Source organism: Xenopus laevis, chromosome 7S (assembly GCF_017654675.1).
Source record: "Xenopus laevis strain J_2021 chromosome 7S, Xenopus_laevis_v10.1, whole genome shotgun sequence".
Taxonomy (NCBI): Eukaryota; Metazoa; Chordata; class Amphibia; order Anura; family Pipidae; genus Xenopus; species Xenopus laevis.
The window spans coordinates 34066879-34084630 of NC_054384.1; the positions used below are offsets into that span (position 1 = coordinate 34066879).

At 38.6% G+C, this 17752-nt stretch overlaps 1 protein-coding gene across 32 annotated transcripts in view; it reads right to left on the minus strand.

Moving 5' to 3' along the window:
- camk2g.S (calcium/calmodulin dependent protein kinase (CaM kinase) II gamma S homeolog) overlaps positions 1-17351 on the minus strand; it is a 183424-nt gene extending 166073 nt beyond the window's left edge. For 8 of the 32 annotated variants that reach the window (XM_018226826.2, XM_041570388.1, XM_018226817.2 and 5 more), the window contains exons 1-2: positions 16949-17350; positions 10992-11086 (exon numbers count right to left, since the gene is read on the minus strand). In XM_018226826.2, the coding sequence (XP_018082315.1) occupies positions 10992-11086; positions 16949-17013 (160 nt within the window). In that variant the 5' untranslated portion in view covers positions 17014-17350. 32 annotated transcript variants of the gene reach the window in all.
- Positions 17352-17752: the final 401 nt, after the last annotated feature.

A 17752-nucleotide genomic window follows, 5' to 3' on the forward strand; every position in this document is an offset into this window, starting at 1 on the left:
ATTACTACAGGGAAAAGGAAATCATTTTTAAAAATCTTGATTATTTAGATAAAATGGAGTCAATGGGAGTCGGCCTTTCCGTAATTCAGAGCTTTCTGGATAACAGATCTTATACCTGTATCTGAAACAATAGTAACATAATATTTATAGCAGAACCACCCTGCCAATGGATACAACTTTTTGTAAGGCAGTGCGTTGTTTAAGCACAATAATTCTATGTAACATAATCCTACATTATATACCTGTATAAAAAAGGGAAAATGTAAATGTAATACCTGTTTCTCACTAAAACAACTGTGCTTTTCCAATGAAACAGCTCTGTAAATACACAAAACACTTCTACATCCTAGCTTCACCAACACTGCTTAGAATTAGTAATCCTGCAATTTCAGTAACCAGGCTGGCAGAGATGACAACCATTTCATATCCATTCTGAGCTCCAAAAAAACTGCCTCAATTAATCTTTCATGCACATAGAGTTAGCAAAAACTGCTCTCTAGTAAGCTGCACTATATCTTACAGATACAAATAAAACTTTAGTTATATTCCCCAATGTTAATAAGCAGGAGAAACAGTTTGTTCGAGCACCTATGATTGTGTCAGTAAACTACCACTGGAACTACCTTAAACAATAAAAAAAATACAAAATAAATACAGATAAATTGTAGAACATGATGAGCAGTAACATTAATGCTTTTGCTGCATAGTGCTATAAAAAGGCAAAAGGTTACATACATCTTGTGCTGGACCCTGATGCCGTGAGTATTTTTATTTTAAATAAATGTAAGCAATTAAACTAATACAGTGATACTGAACACACCTCTCTAGTGCTCCAATCTCAAATGGTGGCAGTGATCTAATGGAACAGAAATTCTGTATCTATTTACTGCTGAGCTTTTCATGACTCCAAGACACTTGCTCAGAGAGAGCAACTAAGCTTTAATTAATGAATTTGTAATCCACAGAGAAGGGCAGAATAAATGCAGTGGTGTGAATATAAAATACATATCTGCAACAAGCAATTTTCATAAGTATAATGTGGGTAATTCTCCAACAAAGGTCACACAAGCTTTACAATCTTCTCATTATCTTTAGCGATAAGGCAGATTACAACATATTTTAACACTTGTACATTTGTTCAGACACATTTTACAACCAACAGAAGTCCAAACAGTAAAAAAAAGAAAAGAAAAAGATGGTTGTGTATATGTCAGAAGCAGGTACTTTACACTGGTTGCAGCTACCCTTTATCCACAGCCTGCCCCTCTTTTATTAATGTAGCTTGCAAGCAACCACACCAAAGTCACAAGTTAAAGACAAAAAGTAACTATCTGGTTACTTTGTAAAATAATCCCTTTCAACAATCTTACACCCACTGAGTTCTAGCCCATTAAATATTGGTCTGAGAATAACATGAATAAGGGGGGCTGAACTGCAGTACTGAATAATGAGAATGTAATAATAATACGATTAGTGCTTTTTTCTAGTAAAATTCGAGTTATACAAAACAATCAGATTTTAATTTTTAAATTGCTTTGTCCATTATTATCAGCACTTCTACCCTAGGAGTTTGGAAAAGATTGGCTTTAAATGGAAAGTTATCAACACACCACCTGGTCCCATTCCAATTGGACAGTTCAAGCTAGTTGGTCGATGCTCACTGAGAATAAGTGCTAATAGTAAGTAACATAAGTGTGAACAATACAGAAACATGGTAGTTATCACAGCACAGGAAAAGAGGGAATGAGTTTGACATGGTTTCCATTCGTTTCCAGAAGATGCATTCAGACACTTTGTTTGTACTGTATGTCCCCTTTTCCCATTCAAAATATGGACCATATAACAGGGTTAAAGTGATACCGACACGTTTCTATAAAAATCATAGGAACATGTCAGTATCGAGTAAATGCTGCACCCGGAAAAGTTTACCTCAAAGCTCCCCTTAAAGCCGCCCCGCAAACCTGCGTTAACCCAACCCTGCTTAAAGATCTTCTGAACCGTTTCAGTGACGCTGGGCTGGGGATGGCGCGACCCCTCCATTACTGATTACTAATGAAAACAGGAATTCAGCCTATGGAAGGATCGCTCCAGACGAGCATCACTGAAGCAAAGAGGAGATCCGTTGGTAGTGTCAGCGGGTCGGCTGCACACAGATTCGCAGGGCTTTGAGGGGAACTATTCCGGGTGCAGCATTTACTTGATACTGACACATTCCTATGATTTTTATAGGAACGTGTCAGTATCGCTTTAAATATATGCACAGAGAAATTACTGACATTAAGCTGACATTCAAGGCACTCAAAAAGTATTTCATCTATAAATGTACAAATATACACCCATAATGGGATACTGACATTAAAATCTACACTTTAGAATATAAATGTACATAAAGGGGTTATTAAAGCCGAATTTTGATTTTTTTGATAAAAAAGTCTGACCAAACTAGAATCCACGATTTTCCCGAGATTTATCGAGAAAAAAACGCTGCAAAAAAAATAAATTGTGTTAATAAATAACCCCCTAAAAGTTACCTATAGGTCATGCTGATCATTTCTGCTGATAGATCTGCTTTTGTAAGCTATTATTAAAGTTCCTATACCCATTTTGCTAACCTGCCTGTCCCTTCTTACCCTGCCACTTACAGCTTGTAAGGCATCAACCAAACCTTGCTTTTCAGAATTCGGCTGAATCCCTGAATCCTAGGGTACAAATTTGTGCAAATACCAACCGGAATTGGATCCCTCACGCCTGGAGGAAATTGTCTGCGCGAGCATTGGAAATACCTGATGTGAATAAGTACAACATGTTGCGGCAAAGATTAATTATATAAGGTTCAGTTCAGCCAAACTCTTTATTCTGCCAAATCTGAATACTGCTAAAAATTGCTGGGATCCGAATCCAAAAATCAGTGAATCCCTATTTAACAGACTACTGCTGCACAAATATGGCAACTCTTTACAGAAATTGTAAATTTGACAGATACAAGGCAAAATTATAAATACCATGCAAAGACAATGTTATGATACATATAAACAAAAATTCTTTGTTTATAACTAAGTGGTTGTTTACCTTTGACTTAACTTTTAGGATGATGAGAGTGATATTCTGAGACAATTTGCAATTGTTTTCCATTTTTTATTACTTGTAGTTTTTAAGTTATTTAGCCGTTTTATTCATCAGCTCTCCAGTTTGCTGTTTCAACAATCTGGTTGCTACGCTCCAAATTACCCTAGTAACCATGCACTGAATGGAATAAGAGACTAGAATATGAAAAGGAGAGGTCTGAATAGAAAGATGAGTAATACAAAGTAGCAATTACTATACATTTGTAGTCTTACAGAGCATTTGTTTTTAGATGGGATTAGTGACTCCCATTTGAAAGCTGGAAAGATTTAGAAGAAGGATGCAAAAAAACTACAAAAAATAAATAATGAAGACCAATTGGTTGCTTAGAATTGGCCATTCTATAATATACTAAAAGTTAACTTAAAGGTGAACGAACCCTTTAAGGTGTATAAAAATTGTATGGGGAAAAATACAATAGAGACTTCAAAACTGAAGTATGAAAATCAAAGGTTTGAGCCAAAATCTTCATAAACACGGTTTTTGTTTTTTTACTCCTTGCCTGTTTAATTGACATAGTACTATTTGTATATTTTATACAATTTTTTCCACTAGGATTTTATGAAGTAGTTTATTCCATTAAGGGTTCATCTTGAAAAAGGTTCCATTAGAAGATAAAGCAACAAGATAATACAATTACTGTAGAGACATTAATATACTTATTTTTCCTATTATAAGCCTTTACTGTATGCAAAAATTATGCTGTATGTTACAGTGGATTGACTGGTTAACCAAAGCAGTGCAAAATAAATAGCCTTTTCTTAGCTTTTAAACATCAAAAAAAAAAGAAAACTAACCAAAAATTGTGTGCCTGGCTCCCTTTGGCTGCCCCACTTACCAGACATTCCCTATATCAAATAAATCTCTACTGGTGCAATGTTGAGATGTTCTCTGGAGTTGCATTAGAGGCTGCCTAAATTATTCATTATGCAGTACTATAGCAGTGCAATACAGAAACGCAACCTACTACGGCAAGCATTTAGTAAATAAATAGCAGTTACACACAGGGTACATCCTCCCATGTCTTTGTGATTAATTAACTTTAAAGTTAACTTTTAAGCTGGCCATAGATGTTGAGATTTTTAAAAGATCAAATCCTGATCGTGAGACCACGATCTTCTCAGAACGATCGTACGAATTTACCATCAACTAAAAAGACCAATTTGCCAGAAAAACAAAGGGGAGCTGCCTGCTTGGCCCTGCAAACATAGATAGATTGCACTGGGACCGACAAAGATTTTTTGACCTGGCCGATCAATTTCCCGACAGATGTTGGCCGAAAAATCGTAAGATGTACGATCGTTCGAATACCACTAACCACACAATAATTTCGAAGGTTTGGTCGGGCTTCCCTAAAATCGGTCGGTCGGCAAGAAGAATCGTCGCGTCTATGGGGAGCTTTAGTTTGTTATAGAATGGCCAATTTTTTTTTCACTTTTTTATTTTTACGTGACAATTTAGTTAGAACAAAGATTCAGTTAGCATGGGGCATGGGTAAGCAAGTTCTGACAACAGATCATTACTAAGGGGCATATTTATCAAGGGTCGAACTTCAAATTGAAAAAACTTCGAAAGTCAAATTCAAAAAGACCAACCGAAATTAAGTCCAAGTTTTTTTTTTGGTTGAATAGGTCCGTTTTCAATCGAATAGGTCCATATTCGGCAGAATTCACTCGTACGAATCGAAGGAATATCGCGTTCCATTAGAAGTTTTTCCCCCCAAAAACTTCGATGTTACAAGGTCTACCAATTGAATAGGTTCTAGAAGATCCCCCATAGGCTAAAACAGCAATTCGGCAGGTCGAAGTCAAATTTTGAAAGAGACAGTACATGATAAATTTCGATATTCGAATTTTCTAAATTTTTTCAAATTCAAAGCGAATTTGGACTATTCCCTAGTCAAAGTTTAAAAAAAATAGCTCGAAATTCGAATTTTTCTCATTTGAAAGTTCACCTCGACCTTTGATAAATCTGCCACACATTGGAACAAAGAGGGGAACTCTATATATGGTTGTAAAGTAAGCAGAAAAATCAGCATAAGTGTTTATTGGGTTATTAATCTTTTCCTAGGGATTTAATAAAATGTATCCAGGGAGACCATATTTTCCAACATCTTGAGCTTTTTTTATGTGATATATGTGTAAGTTCTTCTAATTTTGTTTGTTTTCGTTATCAGTTCTGTAAATGCGGGAGCGGAGGTGGCCTTCCACTTTTTGGGGATTAAAGCTTTCGCAGATTGGAGAAGATCAGAGAGTAAGAGGATCAGAGATAATTTTATTTGTCTCTGGAGCGATATTCAGAATGATTAGGGTCTGGTTGTCTGTCTTTAGTCTGTTCTGTGTAACTTTGTTTAAGGGGTCTACTACTTCTCTCCAATATTGCTTTAGAATTTAGAACACATAAGCCATATATATGGCTTGAGAAAGGCTCTGGAAGGGCCGAAACATTAGTCCATAGTTCTTTATTAATTTATATATTTTCAAATAGGGGTCACTGACCCCATCTAAAAACAAATGCTCTCTAAAGCTGCAAATGTATCATTACTGTTACTTTTGATTAATCGTCTTCCTTTTCAGGCCCTCTCCTATTCATATTCCAGTCTCATTCAATCACTGCATAGTTGCTAGGGTAATTCAGATCCTAGCAACCAGATTGGTGAAATTGCAAATTGCAAAGATGCTGAATAAAAAGCTAAATAATCACAATTAATAGAAAATAAAAACCAATAGCAAATGTTTTAAAAATATCACTTTCAACATCATAATATAAGTTGAAAACCCGTACCCAACCAGGACCAGCTAACTCACAAACTGACCTGACCAGCTGCCAAGCACCCTGACCCTACCCACATTACCCAAACCTTTGACCCGGAACTGATGTCACTGGTGGGCAGAAGTGACATAAGTCAGAAAGCAGATCAAGCAGGTCAAGAGTAGAAAAGGTGGAGGTAATGGGGTCTGCAACTGGCCCTAATACCCAAACAAAGCACCCATGGACCACCTACATTTCCAGGAAATCTTTGTCTTTCTGCCCGTAACCCGACTGTTTTCGGGTGCGTACTAGAACTACCATGATGATTAATCACTTTAAGGGCTAGTCCACACGGGGAGATAGCGACGCGTTTGCGGTCGCGGCGACAAAGCGCCGCGACAGTCGCCGCGACCGGCGCAGGCGACAGGTTTGTATGGGCGCCTATGTAAAAACGCCTGTGCTAACCACACGAGGCGATGCGCTTTTCAACAGTCGCCTGAAAAAGCCTGGCGAGGCATTTTCAGGCGACTGTTGAAAAGCGCATCGCCTCGTGTGGTTAGCACAGGCGTTTTTACATAGGCGCCCATACAAAACTGTCGCCTGCGCCGGTCGCTGCGACTGTCGCGGCGCTTTGTCGCCGCGACCGCAAACGCGTCGCTATCTCCCCGTGTGGAATAGCCCTAAGAAGTCATCTGACACTAGTGATTTTTATCTCTAGTTTTTTTTTTTTTTTTTTAACAAAGCATTAGAGACCAAAAAAAACATGAAGAAAACGCAGTGAACATGTTAAAAAAAAAAAAAAGATTTTGTTCTTAAGCTAATGTAAAACAGAAAATTGTAAAACTAAATAAGGTCAATGATGGATATGGACTTTTTATGGAAAAGTTGCAAAACAATTGTTTAATGGAGAAATTTTATTTTATGCAAACAAGCTATAGGCAAAGCAATGTAACTATAATTATAAGAGACTGGCAGAGAGTCACTGGCAGGAGCCTAAATCTGGATATAAATGTACTGTAAAAATCTACAAGAGCTTTGTTTTTTTAAATACAACATTTAGTTCATGTATGGTGGTCCAACGATCCCAACCATTATCTATGTATAGATATCTGCTCATTGATTAAGCTGGTGTGGTATATAGACAGGTGAGGGAGTGCAGAGGAGACGTAAATCCTTTACAATTCCGATTGTTCAGGCAGTCAAGTATATTGAAAAGGAATGTTTAACATGTAAAGAATAGGTTGTGCCCTCACAGTAAAACCTCTTACTGCCTAGTGTAACTGAAAAGCAAACAATCTATAAAAAGAAAAAAAAAACCCTATAAAAATTATTGCCGCAGGTCACTTTTCCAGTATGGGCAGAACACTTACTTACACAGCTTGGTCCAGAGGGATGGAACCAAATGCACAGCATAACACAAATTTGTAAATATTTGAATATCATTATTTTGCTCATAAACAACACACCAAGACCAGGTTTAAATGACTGCACTGGATACATACATCCACCTTTGCAGTCCTGGTAAAAGTGCTAAAAAATATGTTTAGATCCAGAGAAACTGCCCCATCACCCAAATGATGATTACACAAACTATCTAAACTACCTTGAACAGTTTTGCGATATTAGTGTTGTAATTTTTAACACGTTTGTGTGTATATGTCCCATACAAGTTTACCCACTAGCAAGGACATTCATACTTTCTTGGAACTCTCCATTCCAGGGCAATGCTCACTGTATGCATCAATCTCTTAGTATAGACAACAGAATAGCAGAAATGTGTATTGCTTTATTCATTTTCATTTTAAAAGCCCTATGAAAATCCATGCATTATCAATTTATGTATTTATTAAAAAGATGATGCATTTCTGATGATGCATGGCCTTCAGTCAATGTTAAGGGTCATCCATCAAACAACGACAGAAAAGATATGCACTTTGATACTAATGAAATTAGGGCAGGGCATGAGCAATATGAATATTATGCAACCAGATTCTTTTCTTATGCAAGATATTACTGGGATTTTTTTTTTTGCCAACACTTTACTGATTAACTACAGATAGGAAAACAGATGCTCACATTATGCACATTTAATGAGCATTAGTTCCCTTTACTGGCCAATCATGAATGCTCATCTCATACAGCAACGATTTTACACAAAAACACCATAACATATTATAATCCATAGCCTAGATTACTAAAAAAAAATCTTCTTGTATGCTACTGGTCTTTAAAATGCACCAACATTTTTACATTTTTGATACTTTATATATATATATATATATATATATATATATATATCTCAATCATACACACAAATACATTTGGGTTGTGTATGTGGAATCCAAACTAAACACATGGCCCATCCTTTGCAGCTTCCCCCTTTTCGCGGATATCACACCAGCACATGGCATCCCATCCCAAATAGATTACAATCTAATTTTAGGACCTGAGACAGATAAAATAACTTGCCAAAAGGTCACACCGAGTTAGAACTGGGTCTCCAAAAAGCTATTCCCATTTCACAAAGCAGTGTTCACAGGCTAGCTTGAGGTTGGGACATCACTTAGCCTGTCCTTTGTTGTATAATTTCAGGCAATACAACAACCAGACTATAAAACCTGAATAACAAGAGACACATAATTCTTTCTATGAGGGAAAACGGTTAACAATTCTTCTTAAAGGGATACTGTCATGGGAATTTTTTTTTTTTTTTTTTATAATGAATCAGTTAATAGTGCTGCTTCAGCAGAATTCTGCACTGAAATCCATTTCTCAAAAGAGCAAACAGATTTTTTTATATTCAATTTTGAAATCTGACATGGGGCTAAACATATTGTCAATTTCCCAGCTGCCCCAAGTCATGTGACTTGTGCTCTGATAAACTTCAATCACTCTTTACTGCAAGTTGGAGTGATATAACTAACCCCCCTCCCTTTCTCCCCAGCAGCCAAACAAAAGAACAATAGGAATGTAACCAGAAAACAGCTCCCTAACACAAGATAACAGCTGCCTGGTAAATCTAAGAACAGCACTCAATAGTAAAAACCCATGTCCCACTGAGACACATTCAGCTACATTGAGAAGGAAAAACAGCAGCCTGCTAGAAAGCATTTCTCTCCTGAAGTGCAGGCACAAGTCACATGACCTGGGGCAGCTGGGAAATTGACAAAATGTCTAGCCCCATGTCAGATTTCAAAATTGAATATAAAAAAAATCTGTTTGCTCTTTTGAGAAATGGATTTCAGTGCAGAATTCTGCTGGAGCAGCACTATTAACTGATGCGTTTTGAAAAAAACATGTTTTCCGATGACAGGATCCCTTTAAAGTCCTTTCTGCTATATCAAAATTAGTTTAATATCTATTCCCATCAATATTTGAAGTCTTATATACACAATACAGCAAATTGTGTTATTTATTCAATGTGTAAATTATGGAATTGAATGTTCAAGTCATATGAGCTTGCAAAAGAGAATACATTGCAACACAGACACAGAGATGAGATATTACAGCTAGGTAGGGGTAATGCTTTCTTTTTCAAATACATTTTTTACAATTACTTTCTATTTTCTATTTGTTTTTCTAATATAGAAGTATTAAGATTTTTTCTACTTTTCTGAAGTAGCTCTGAGAGGTAGGTCACCGATTCTGCAACTGTTCTATCTTTGTCCCTGCTGAGCCTAATTGCTTTTATTAAAGGCAGCTGCTATAATTGATACAATAGTTGCTAATATTCCACAGATTCTGTTGAGAAATGAATCAAATAATGTGGCAAATTGTAACAGTTTAGAACGTGAACCTGGATTACTGAACTGCAAGGCTGAGACACCAGAGACATGAACATTCAATTTTAAACTTCAATTTTGAAAAACATTATAAAAAAATGTCTTTATTTCTGGTGAACAGCCCACATACCATCGGATTTATTTAGTGTACATGATCACACAATTATGATTAATAAAGGTGAGAGATAAAAATACCTGCATTTGCAAGTCTCAAATGCAATGTCCCTAGATGGAAAACAGCAGTCATGGAAAGCCTTGTACAAATCATCAGAGAGCAGGAGAAGTGTTGCTTTAGATTCCATTCCAGCTTTTGCCAAATCCCAAGAAAGCATGAATGCTTACTAATGGAGACCTGTGTACACAAGCTTTACTTGTAACTATGCTACAGGGCATCTTAAAAGTGAAATGAGCGGTATAACAATTCCTCCTGAAACCTACCATTTAAACCTTCTTTATGCAGGCTCATAAATACAGACCAACAGTATAATTAACTAAAGTTCTCCAACAAAGGAAGGCATGCATCATAGCTAGATCCAAAACCTCAATAGAAAATGAGTGGATTCAACAGATAAGTTCAATCACTGGCGCTTCCGTCCAATGAAGCTGGGAATACACAATATTTGTGCTGTTTATTGAACACTGCATGTTTCTAACTTAGCTCTTTATCAAGTGACACAATAAACAGCACAAATTTTGCAGCAACCCACTGCGTTTGATTGAAGTTCATCACCACCTTATATTGTGTAGATCCAAAACCTATTTAATAATGTTATGATGAAAAGTATAATTGAATCAACTGGCATTCAGTGCAACCAATGTAGCTCATAGATAAACATGCCCTTTGCACATTTTGAAACTCCCTACTGGATTCAGTTCTGGCACTCTTGTACTTCAGTCAGCTCTACAATTCTAAAAACTCGGCTTAGTCAAAGTCCAATACTATTTCAAAAACAGGCATATTTTTACTCCAGTGCGCCTGTGCAGTTTTCAGCCAACAGCACTGACTGGCCTAGGGTATCACTGGACGGCTAACTTTTGGCACCACATACCCACCACTGATTTCACCTTTCCTTATTTAAAGGGTCACAGCTATGTCACCCTTGCACTTGGAATCATCTCAGCAGATTGTAGAATTCTAAACCCTCAGCCTATTCAAAGTCCCACGCAACATTAAAAACTGAGGAGTCTTTTTTTTTTATTCCATCTGGTAATAATGTTTCTGCGTTAGATAAACAAAGATTATATAAAAAGACAGGATGAAAGGCAATGATATGATAAAAGCATGGTGTCAAATACAGTGTCCTTTCGACAGACAAGACAAAGTTGCTTCCTTACCTCTTGCAGACAGCTTTTTGGTGTTTATTATTTTTGCAGCATATTCCTGGCTGGAAGATTTCTTCACACATCTTCGTACAACTGAAAAGGCCCCCCTTAAAAATATGCAGAAAAACTGAAATTAAACTAAGATAAGACAAAACAAAACACAAAAAGCTACACACATTGTGTTGTGCAAGCTATGAACACTTTTCTTAAATCAGTTTCAAATATATGTATCTCACAAATGCCATAAGTGACTGCTATTGCAGTATTTTTTTTTTACTTTTTCTACTCTCATCTGATGAAGGCTGATGTGAGACCGACAATATCTAGAAAGTCACCTGTAGAATCCGGTGCAATCACAGGACATTCCTTCGTAACTGAACCTAATCAAAATTTTACGGCATGGACACCTTTCCATCGTTTCCAACTATTTGGACAGACATTCCGAATAATTGAAGAGCAGGAAATAAAGAGAAGCTGCAGCTCATATTCACTTCCTCATCTGCTGATACACCACATACTACCAGATATTCAAACAGGCACATTTCCCAAACTATTATCCAAAGTACTTGACCATAATGGTTGAAGGGCATATATGTGGCTTCTCACATACTGGTAGCTTGTGATAGTGCAGCAACATTCACATAAGCCAAAACCTTTGCCTATACTAAACAGGATCAAGACTGCAACCATATAGATCTAAGATAAAAATGGGTATCAATATTTCAGTCAAGTATTTACACTATAGAGCTATCTAACCACAAAATGGGTATGTTTTGAAACTTAAGGCAATGCACAAGCAAAAAATAGCATATACAAAATTGAAAAATAAAAGTTGCAGAACAAACTTTAACTACATGATAAAATAAAAACTATTAATTAATAATAATGTATTATGTTGCCATTTATGTTACTAAAGTAAGTCCACGTATCACTGGGCCTGCAAATTGGGTGCTTTCATTCATCTGCAGCACACCCATGATAAACTTTAATAGGGAACGTAAACATTGCTTTGCTGGGTAACCAATATATAGATGCATATCAGGTCCCATTACACTCCTACGTATATAACATTAGGACTGGATCCTTAAAGCGACATTGTCCGATAAATAAAACATTCTCCAACCCTCCAGAGTCTGAAACTCAACTAATGCAAAAGCACCACAGCTCAGTTTTTTTCTTTTTAATGTGCTTGTGATCAGCAATTTGCCCCCTCTTCTGATGTCATATGAGAGTGCAGTATCTTTAAAAATCGAATGCTGTAGTAGTCTACCTAGTTTCTGTTTGAAGAATGCTCTTGTACCCATATTTAACTTGGTTCCTTGACTCTAAATAATGGGAAATATAAAGGCTAATACAATGATTTATGCCAGCCTTTTAAAAGGTTTTGTACAATTTTCAGAATGTGTGCTCGTCTGGAAATATCAACCAATATGCATATACCATGAATATCAGGCAGTACATTAAGACAGGCAAGTTTGGAAGAGTCATCTGGTCAATACATGGTGCATCGGCAGATAAGAAAATGAAGAAGCATCACAGCTTTTCTTCACTTCCTGCTGGTTTGTAAATAGAAAATAGAGCCTCCTTCCGCTTGACTGTACCGTATGGGCCAGTATGTGGACACATTAAGTAAAGTTGCAAAGTAGACTAATTAACATTCACACAGAATACATTTACCAGTATTAAGAGTTTTCAGAGAATACTTAAACTGCTCTCCATATAAAACAGATCATTCAGTGCCTGAACTCATAACATTAACCTCCCTAATGCCAAACAGGTTACTAACAATTTGTGTAGCACTGACCATACAAACAAAACAGTTGTCACTATTACTATTTCTCACTGTGATGTAAGAACAGAAAGAATAATTTAAGCATTTTTGCAAATGTTATAGATATGTTAAAGGTCACAACAGACCATGTGAAAAGTGAAAATACTTTATTTACATTTAAGGATGATTTCTTTCAAGCATCTGGAAATAAAATCATTCTTGGCAGCAATTTTGAGAGAGGTTTTCATCTAAGGGCTATTCCACACGGGGAGATAGCCACGCGTTTGCGGTCGCGGCGCCAAAGCGCCGCGCCAGTCGCCGCGACCGGCGCAGGCGACAGTTTTGTATGGGCGCCTATGTAAAAACGCCTGTGCTAACCACACGAGGCGATGCGCTTTTCAACAGTCGCCTGAAAATGCCTCGCCAGGCTTTTTCAGGCGACTGTTGAAAAGCGCATCGCCTCGTGTGGTTAGCACAGGCGTTTTTACATAGGCGCCCATACAAAACTGTCGCCTGCGCCGGTCGCGGCGACTGGCGCGGCGCTTTGTCGCCGCGACCGCAAACGCGTGGCTATCTCCCCGTGTGGACTAGCCCTTAGAAGTGAGCAGAAAGCCAAGACTGACAGTTGACCCCTGTTTATAGCCACTTAAATCATAGAACCTTTTTAAATAGTTTGTTTTACCTGCTATGCAAATGCATGATGTGCTAGTACATAGTAGCAATACTAATACATTACTTTTAAATGCATACAAAGGTTTTTTTTATTTTTCACTGTTACTAAGGTGGGGTGTTCACCTTAGTATGAAATTGATATTCTGAGACAATTAGCAATTGGTTTTCATTTTTTATTATTTGTGGCTTTTGAGTTATTTAGCTTTTTATTCAGCAGCTCTCCAGATTGCAATTTCAGCTATTTGGTTGCTAAGATCCAAATTCCCCTAGAACCCATGCACTGATTTAAATTAGAGACTGGAATATTAATAGGAGGGGGGCTGAATAGAAAGATGAGTAATAAAAACTAGCAGAAATAATATATTAGTAGCCTATTAGAGCATAGTGACCCCCATTTTAAATATGGAGAGAGTCAGAAAAAGGCGTCAATTAATTAAAAAACTATACAAAATAATGAAGACCAATTGAACAGTTGCTTAGAAAGGGCCATTCTAGAACGTACCATCAGTGAACTTGAAGGAGAACCACCCCTTTAAAGGAGAAGGAAAGCTATGGAGGCATTTTATTGCCAATAGATTAGCTGCAATAGTACAAGCTAGAATTCTATATTTATTCTGTAGAATGTTTTACCATACCTAAGTAAAAAGCTCTAGAAACTCTCTGTTTGTTTAGGATAGCAGCTGCAGTATTAACATGGTGTGACATCACTTCCTGCCTGAGTTTCTCCCTGCTCACTTATAGCTCTGGGCTCAGATTACCGCAGAGAAGGGGGGGGGGGGGAGCAAACTGAACATGCTCTTGCCCAGGGCATTGAAGGCAGGAAGTCTGATACAGAAGTCCATGTGTACCCGATAGAAGGAAAGAAATGCAGTGTTTCTTTTGACAGGGGACTCAGAGCAGCACTACTTTGGGGGTTTACTGGTATATTTAGATGGACCTTTCTGATAAGGCTTACTTAGTTTAAACCTTTCCTTCTCCTTTAAGTGTTCTTAGCACTCACAGCAAAGCAATTGATCGCTGAAAATTAAATGAAAACTAAATAATAAGAGCAATAGAATGTCAACTAACTAAAGGTTCTGCAATGCAGAGAACCTTTTAAGTGCACAGTCATATACACACAACAAACTGCCAAGAAAATGAGCTTATTGCTAATACAGTATGTGGCCAAGAGCAGTAAACAGATTTCTACTAACTTGTTAAAATTGTGGCCCCTGCTATTGAACTGCCTGCCTCATTGGGCATGTGAATGGCTACAGGCTGCACATTCCTATTTAAAATATGGGTTTCAATCTATGCTTTAAACTTTTTATGTTAGATGGTCTTTTGATTTAAGCTTTCCAAATCTTAGGAACTGCTGATTATGAGCTTAAAACGGCTTTCTGTCTTTTTTGGAGCCAATGCAAAAAAATTTTTTTATTAATAATAGATTGTGTGTCATGTAATCAGTCAAAACAACTCAGTCTACCTTTGATACCACTATATTAAAACTTCTGTTTTACTGGCACCTTCAAAAAAAAAAAAAAAAAAGCAAGTAGCAGTTAACATAGAAGATTGTGTATTAAGATATATACTGAACTGTATTAAGGCGTGGTTTCTTAAGCAAATTGAAACGGTCAGGAAAAACTTGTGTGGCTACTGGAGATTTGAAAAGGCCTTGCTCACTGCCTGGGGGGAAATTATTTGTGTAAGTGACAAAACTGTCATATCAACATTTTAAGATTATTACAAATCCTTCTTCTAATTGTGTAAATTTAACATGGAACTGTGATACAAATAGCATTTTCTCTGTTTTCTGGTACACAGTAGCACACACATCTTGTATCCAGCTGCATTCTAGGACTGTCACTAAAAAAAGATTTCACACGTTCCTTAATCCATTGCAAAAGGGCGATTATTTATTTTACTTTATTGTGTAATCCAAGATGCCAGTTCCACGGTGTGGACAAAACAATGAGACAAGGCATTCAGCTGCTTTTATCATTCGCCTATTGGATGCTGATTGTGCAGTAGGTGCAAAATCTGCCAGAGTAGTCTCCTCCCTCTCTGCATTGGTGAAGGGGCTGCTTGGAATATCTTTGTCATGGTGCAGATGGCTGAGGGAGTCCCTAGCATAAAGGGACAATTACATTCCCCACAACCCACTCCTCTTTGTCCAAAAGTGGAAAGGATGACAATGTGCCTAGATATCTGCACACCCCCCTCTCTCCCTTTTGTGGTGCAGTAGACACTGCTGACAGAATATCGTTGTCGCTCTGTCTCCATAGCATGCCCTGTGTGTCAGGTCACTACATGGTGCCTCCCCCCGACACTTATGCCCTTCTTCCAGTGCCAGACCCTCTACATTATTTTTGCAGCCCAGCTGCTTTAGTGATTTTACCCCCCAAAACTTTACCTCTTACGAAGTACCCAGTTTGGCAAGTGCCTCCCCCTGTCACTTATCACTCTGTGCTCTTCTTCCAGCACCAGCCCCTTATGCAGCCCAGCTGTTTTAGTGATATTACCCCCAAAACTTCTCCTCTTACTAACTGCCCAGTTTGGCAAGTCCCTCCCCCGTCACTCATCACTCTGTGCCCTTCTTCCAGTGCCAGATCCTCTACATCAGGAGTGCCCATACTTTACTAACGAGAGGTCTACTTTTACTGATGTTGTCCTACATTCATAAAAGCAGTTAGAATTCTGTTCCATGGAAATATTACGTATATATTATTTTGATTTATGAGAGATTTATATTGCTATATTTAACAAAACAACTATTTATTATGTAACCTTCACATAATACAAATCTGAATGTAAAGCATGAATAGGAGGGTGATTTAGACAAGCTGTGTCTTGAGATCTACTGATCACCAGCTAAAGGTCTATTGGAAGAACCGGATCTACCTTTTGGGCACCCCTGCTCTACATTTTGTTATTCGGTCCAGCTGCTTTAGGGATCCACCCAAAAATACCTCCTCTTACTAACTACCCAGTTTGCTTTGCTAAACCACTGACACACTGGGAGAAGGGTTTAACTTGGGTTACATGTGGTTAGAATTCCCCCCACTTGAATCAATCACAGCAGAGGGAGTGTTCACAATTCACAATGTTATTAAAATGCTATTCTACACCTGTATCTGCAGATAGCAATAAACAGCCACTGCAGATTGCTACGTTCAATAGGCCAGTTCTTTAGAGACCGATCTTTAAGCAGAAGACAGGGATGGCCATATTTGGGCACTATTGATTGGCTAGACTACAACTCCCAGCACAAGCAGAAGGTAATGGAAGGGCTGAATATCCCTGATGGAGAATGAGCAGCAAGCGTGTGGTTAATAGGCATGAGTGTATAACATGTACTCCTTATATGCACAGCAGATCTCACTTCCCCCAATGAGAAATACACAAACGTGCGCCCCAGGCTCTGAAGAAGCTTCGCTTCCCTGCGCTGAGATAGTGTGTCTGTGCCAAGAGCCATGGTGCCTTCCTGGTCACTCTCCCATGTTATACCCGGACTCCCGTGCTGCCCGTCACCCACTATTGTCCTTACTTGCCAAGCTCCTCATACAGCTGATATTCGTCCGTGAAGCGGGTACAAGTCTGGGGAGTGGCCATGCTAGTGCCAGGAGAGTCTCTCTCGCATCGGGCGGGCTGCAGGCTGTCAGACAGAAGGAGGTAGTGGCAGCAGCCGGAGCTTTTCTCTTTCTTCCTCTGCGTCTCACCCTCTTCCTCCTCCTCTGGGGCGGCTCCTGCTTCGCCTCTCTCCCGCTCCCACCTTCTTTTCCCCAGCTGAACGACTCCGGGCGCCTCCGTTTGCCTGGTGAGCCCCTTTTCTCCCTGGGTGACCCTGTACAAGAGGCTCCTGTCACTAGGCTCTTCCCGTGCTCTGTCACTGCTGTGTCCCACAGAAGGAGGGAGGTGTCAGGGGCGGGGCATCGGGAAAAGCAAGTTGTCCTTCCCAGCACCGCGAGACTTCCCTGAGACACGCCCCTCCTTCCTGCGGACGACCCTCCCCTGGGGGGTAGGCGAGAGAGGGTTTGGCGTGAGATCTTTGACGAGGGGGGATGGAATTGGAAGATGAAATGGGATGAGTAGGGAAGGAAGTCGAAAATGAATAAACCCCTTTGAAAATAATCTGGAAATAACTTAATAGACTGCGACCCGGTCTTTATAAACGTCTGGAGTAAAAAGAACGGGCGTAATGAGTTCTGCAAAAAGCCTTCACTATCGTCTACAGGTGGGAGGTGGGATTGGACTTTCATGCGCCATTCTCTGGCACCTAGTGACAAATGCAGCACGACCTCGTTACTAGGACCAGGCCCAGCAGCACAGATAAAAAAAATGCGTAATTCTT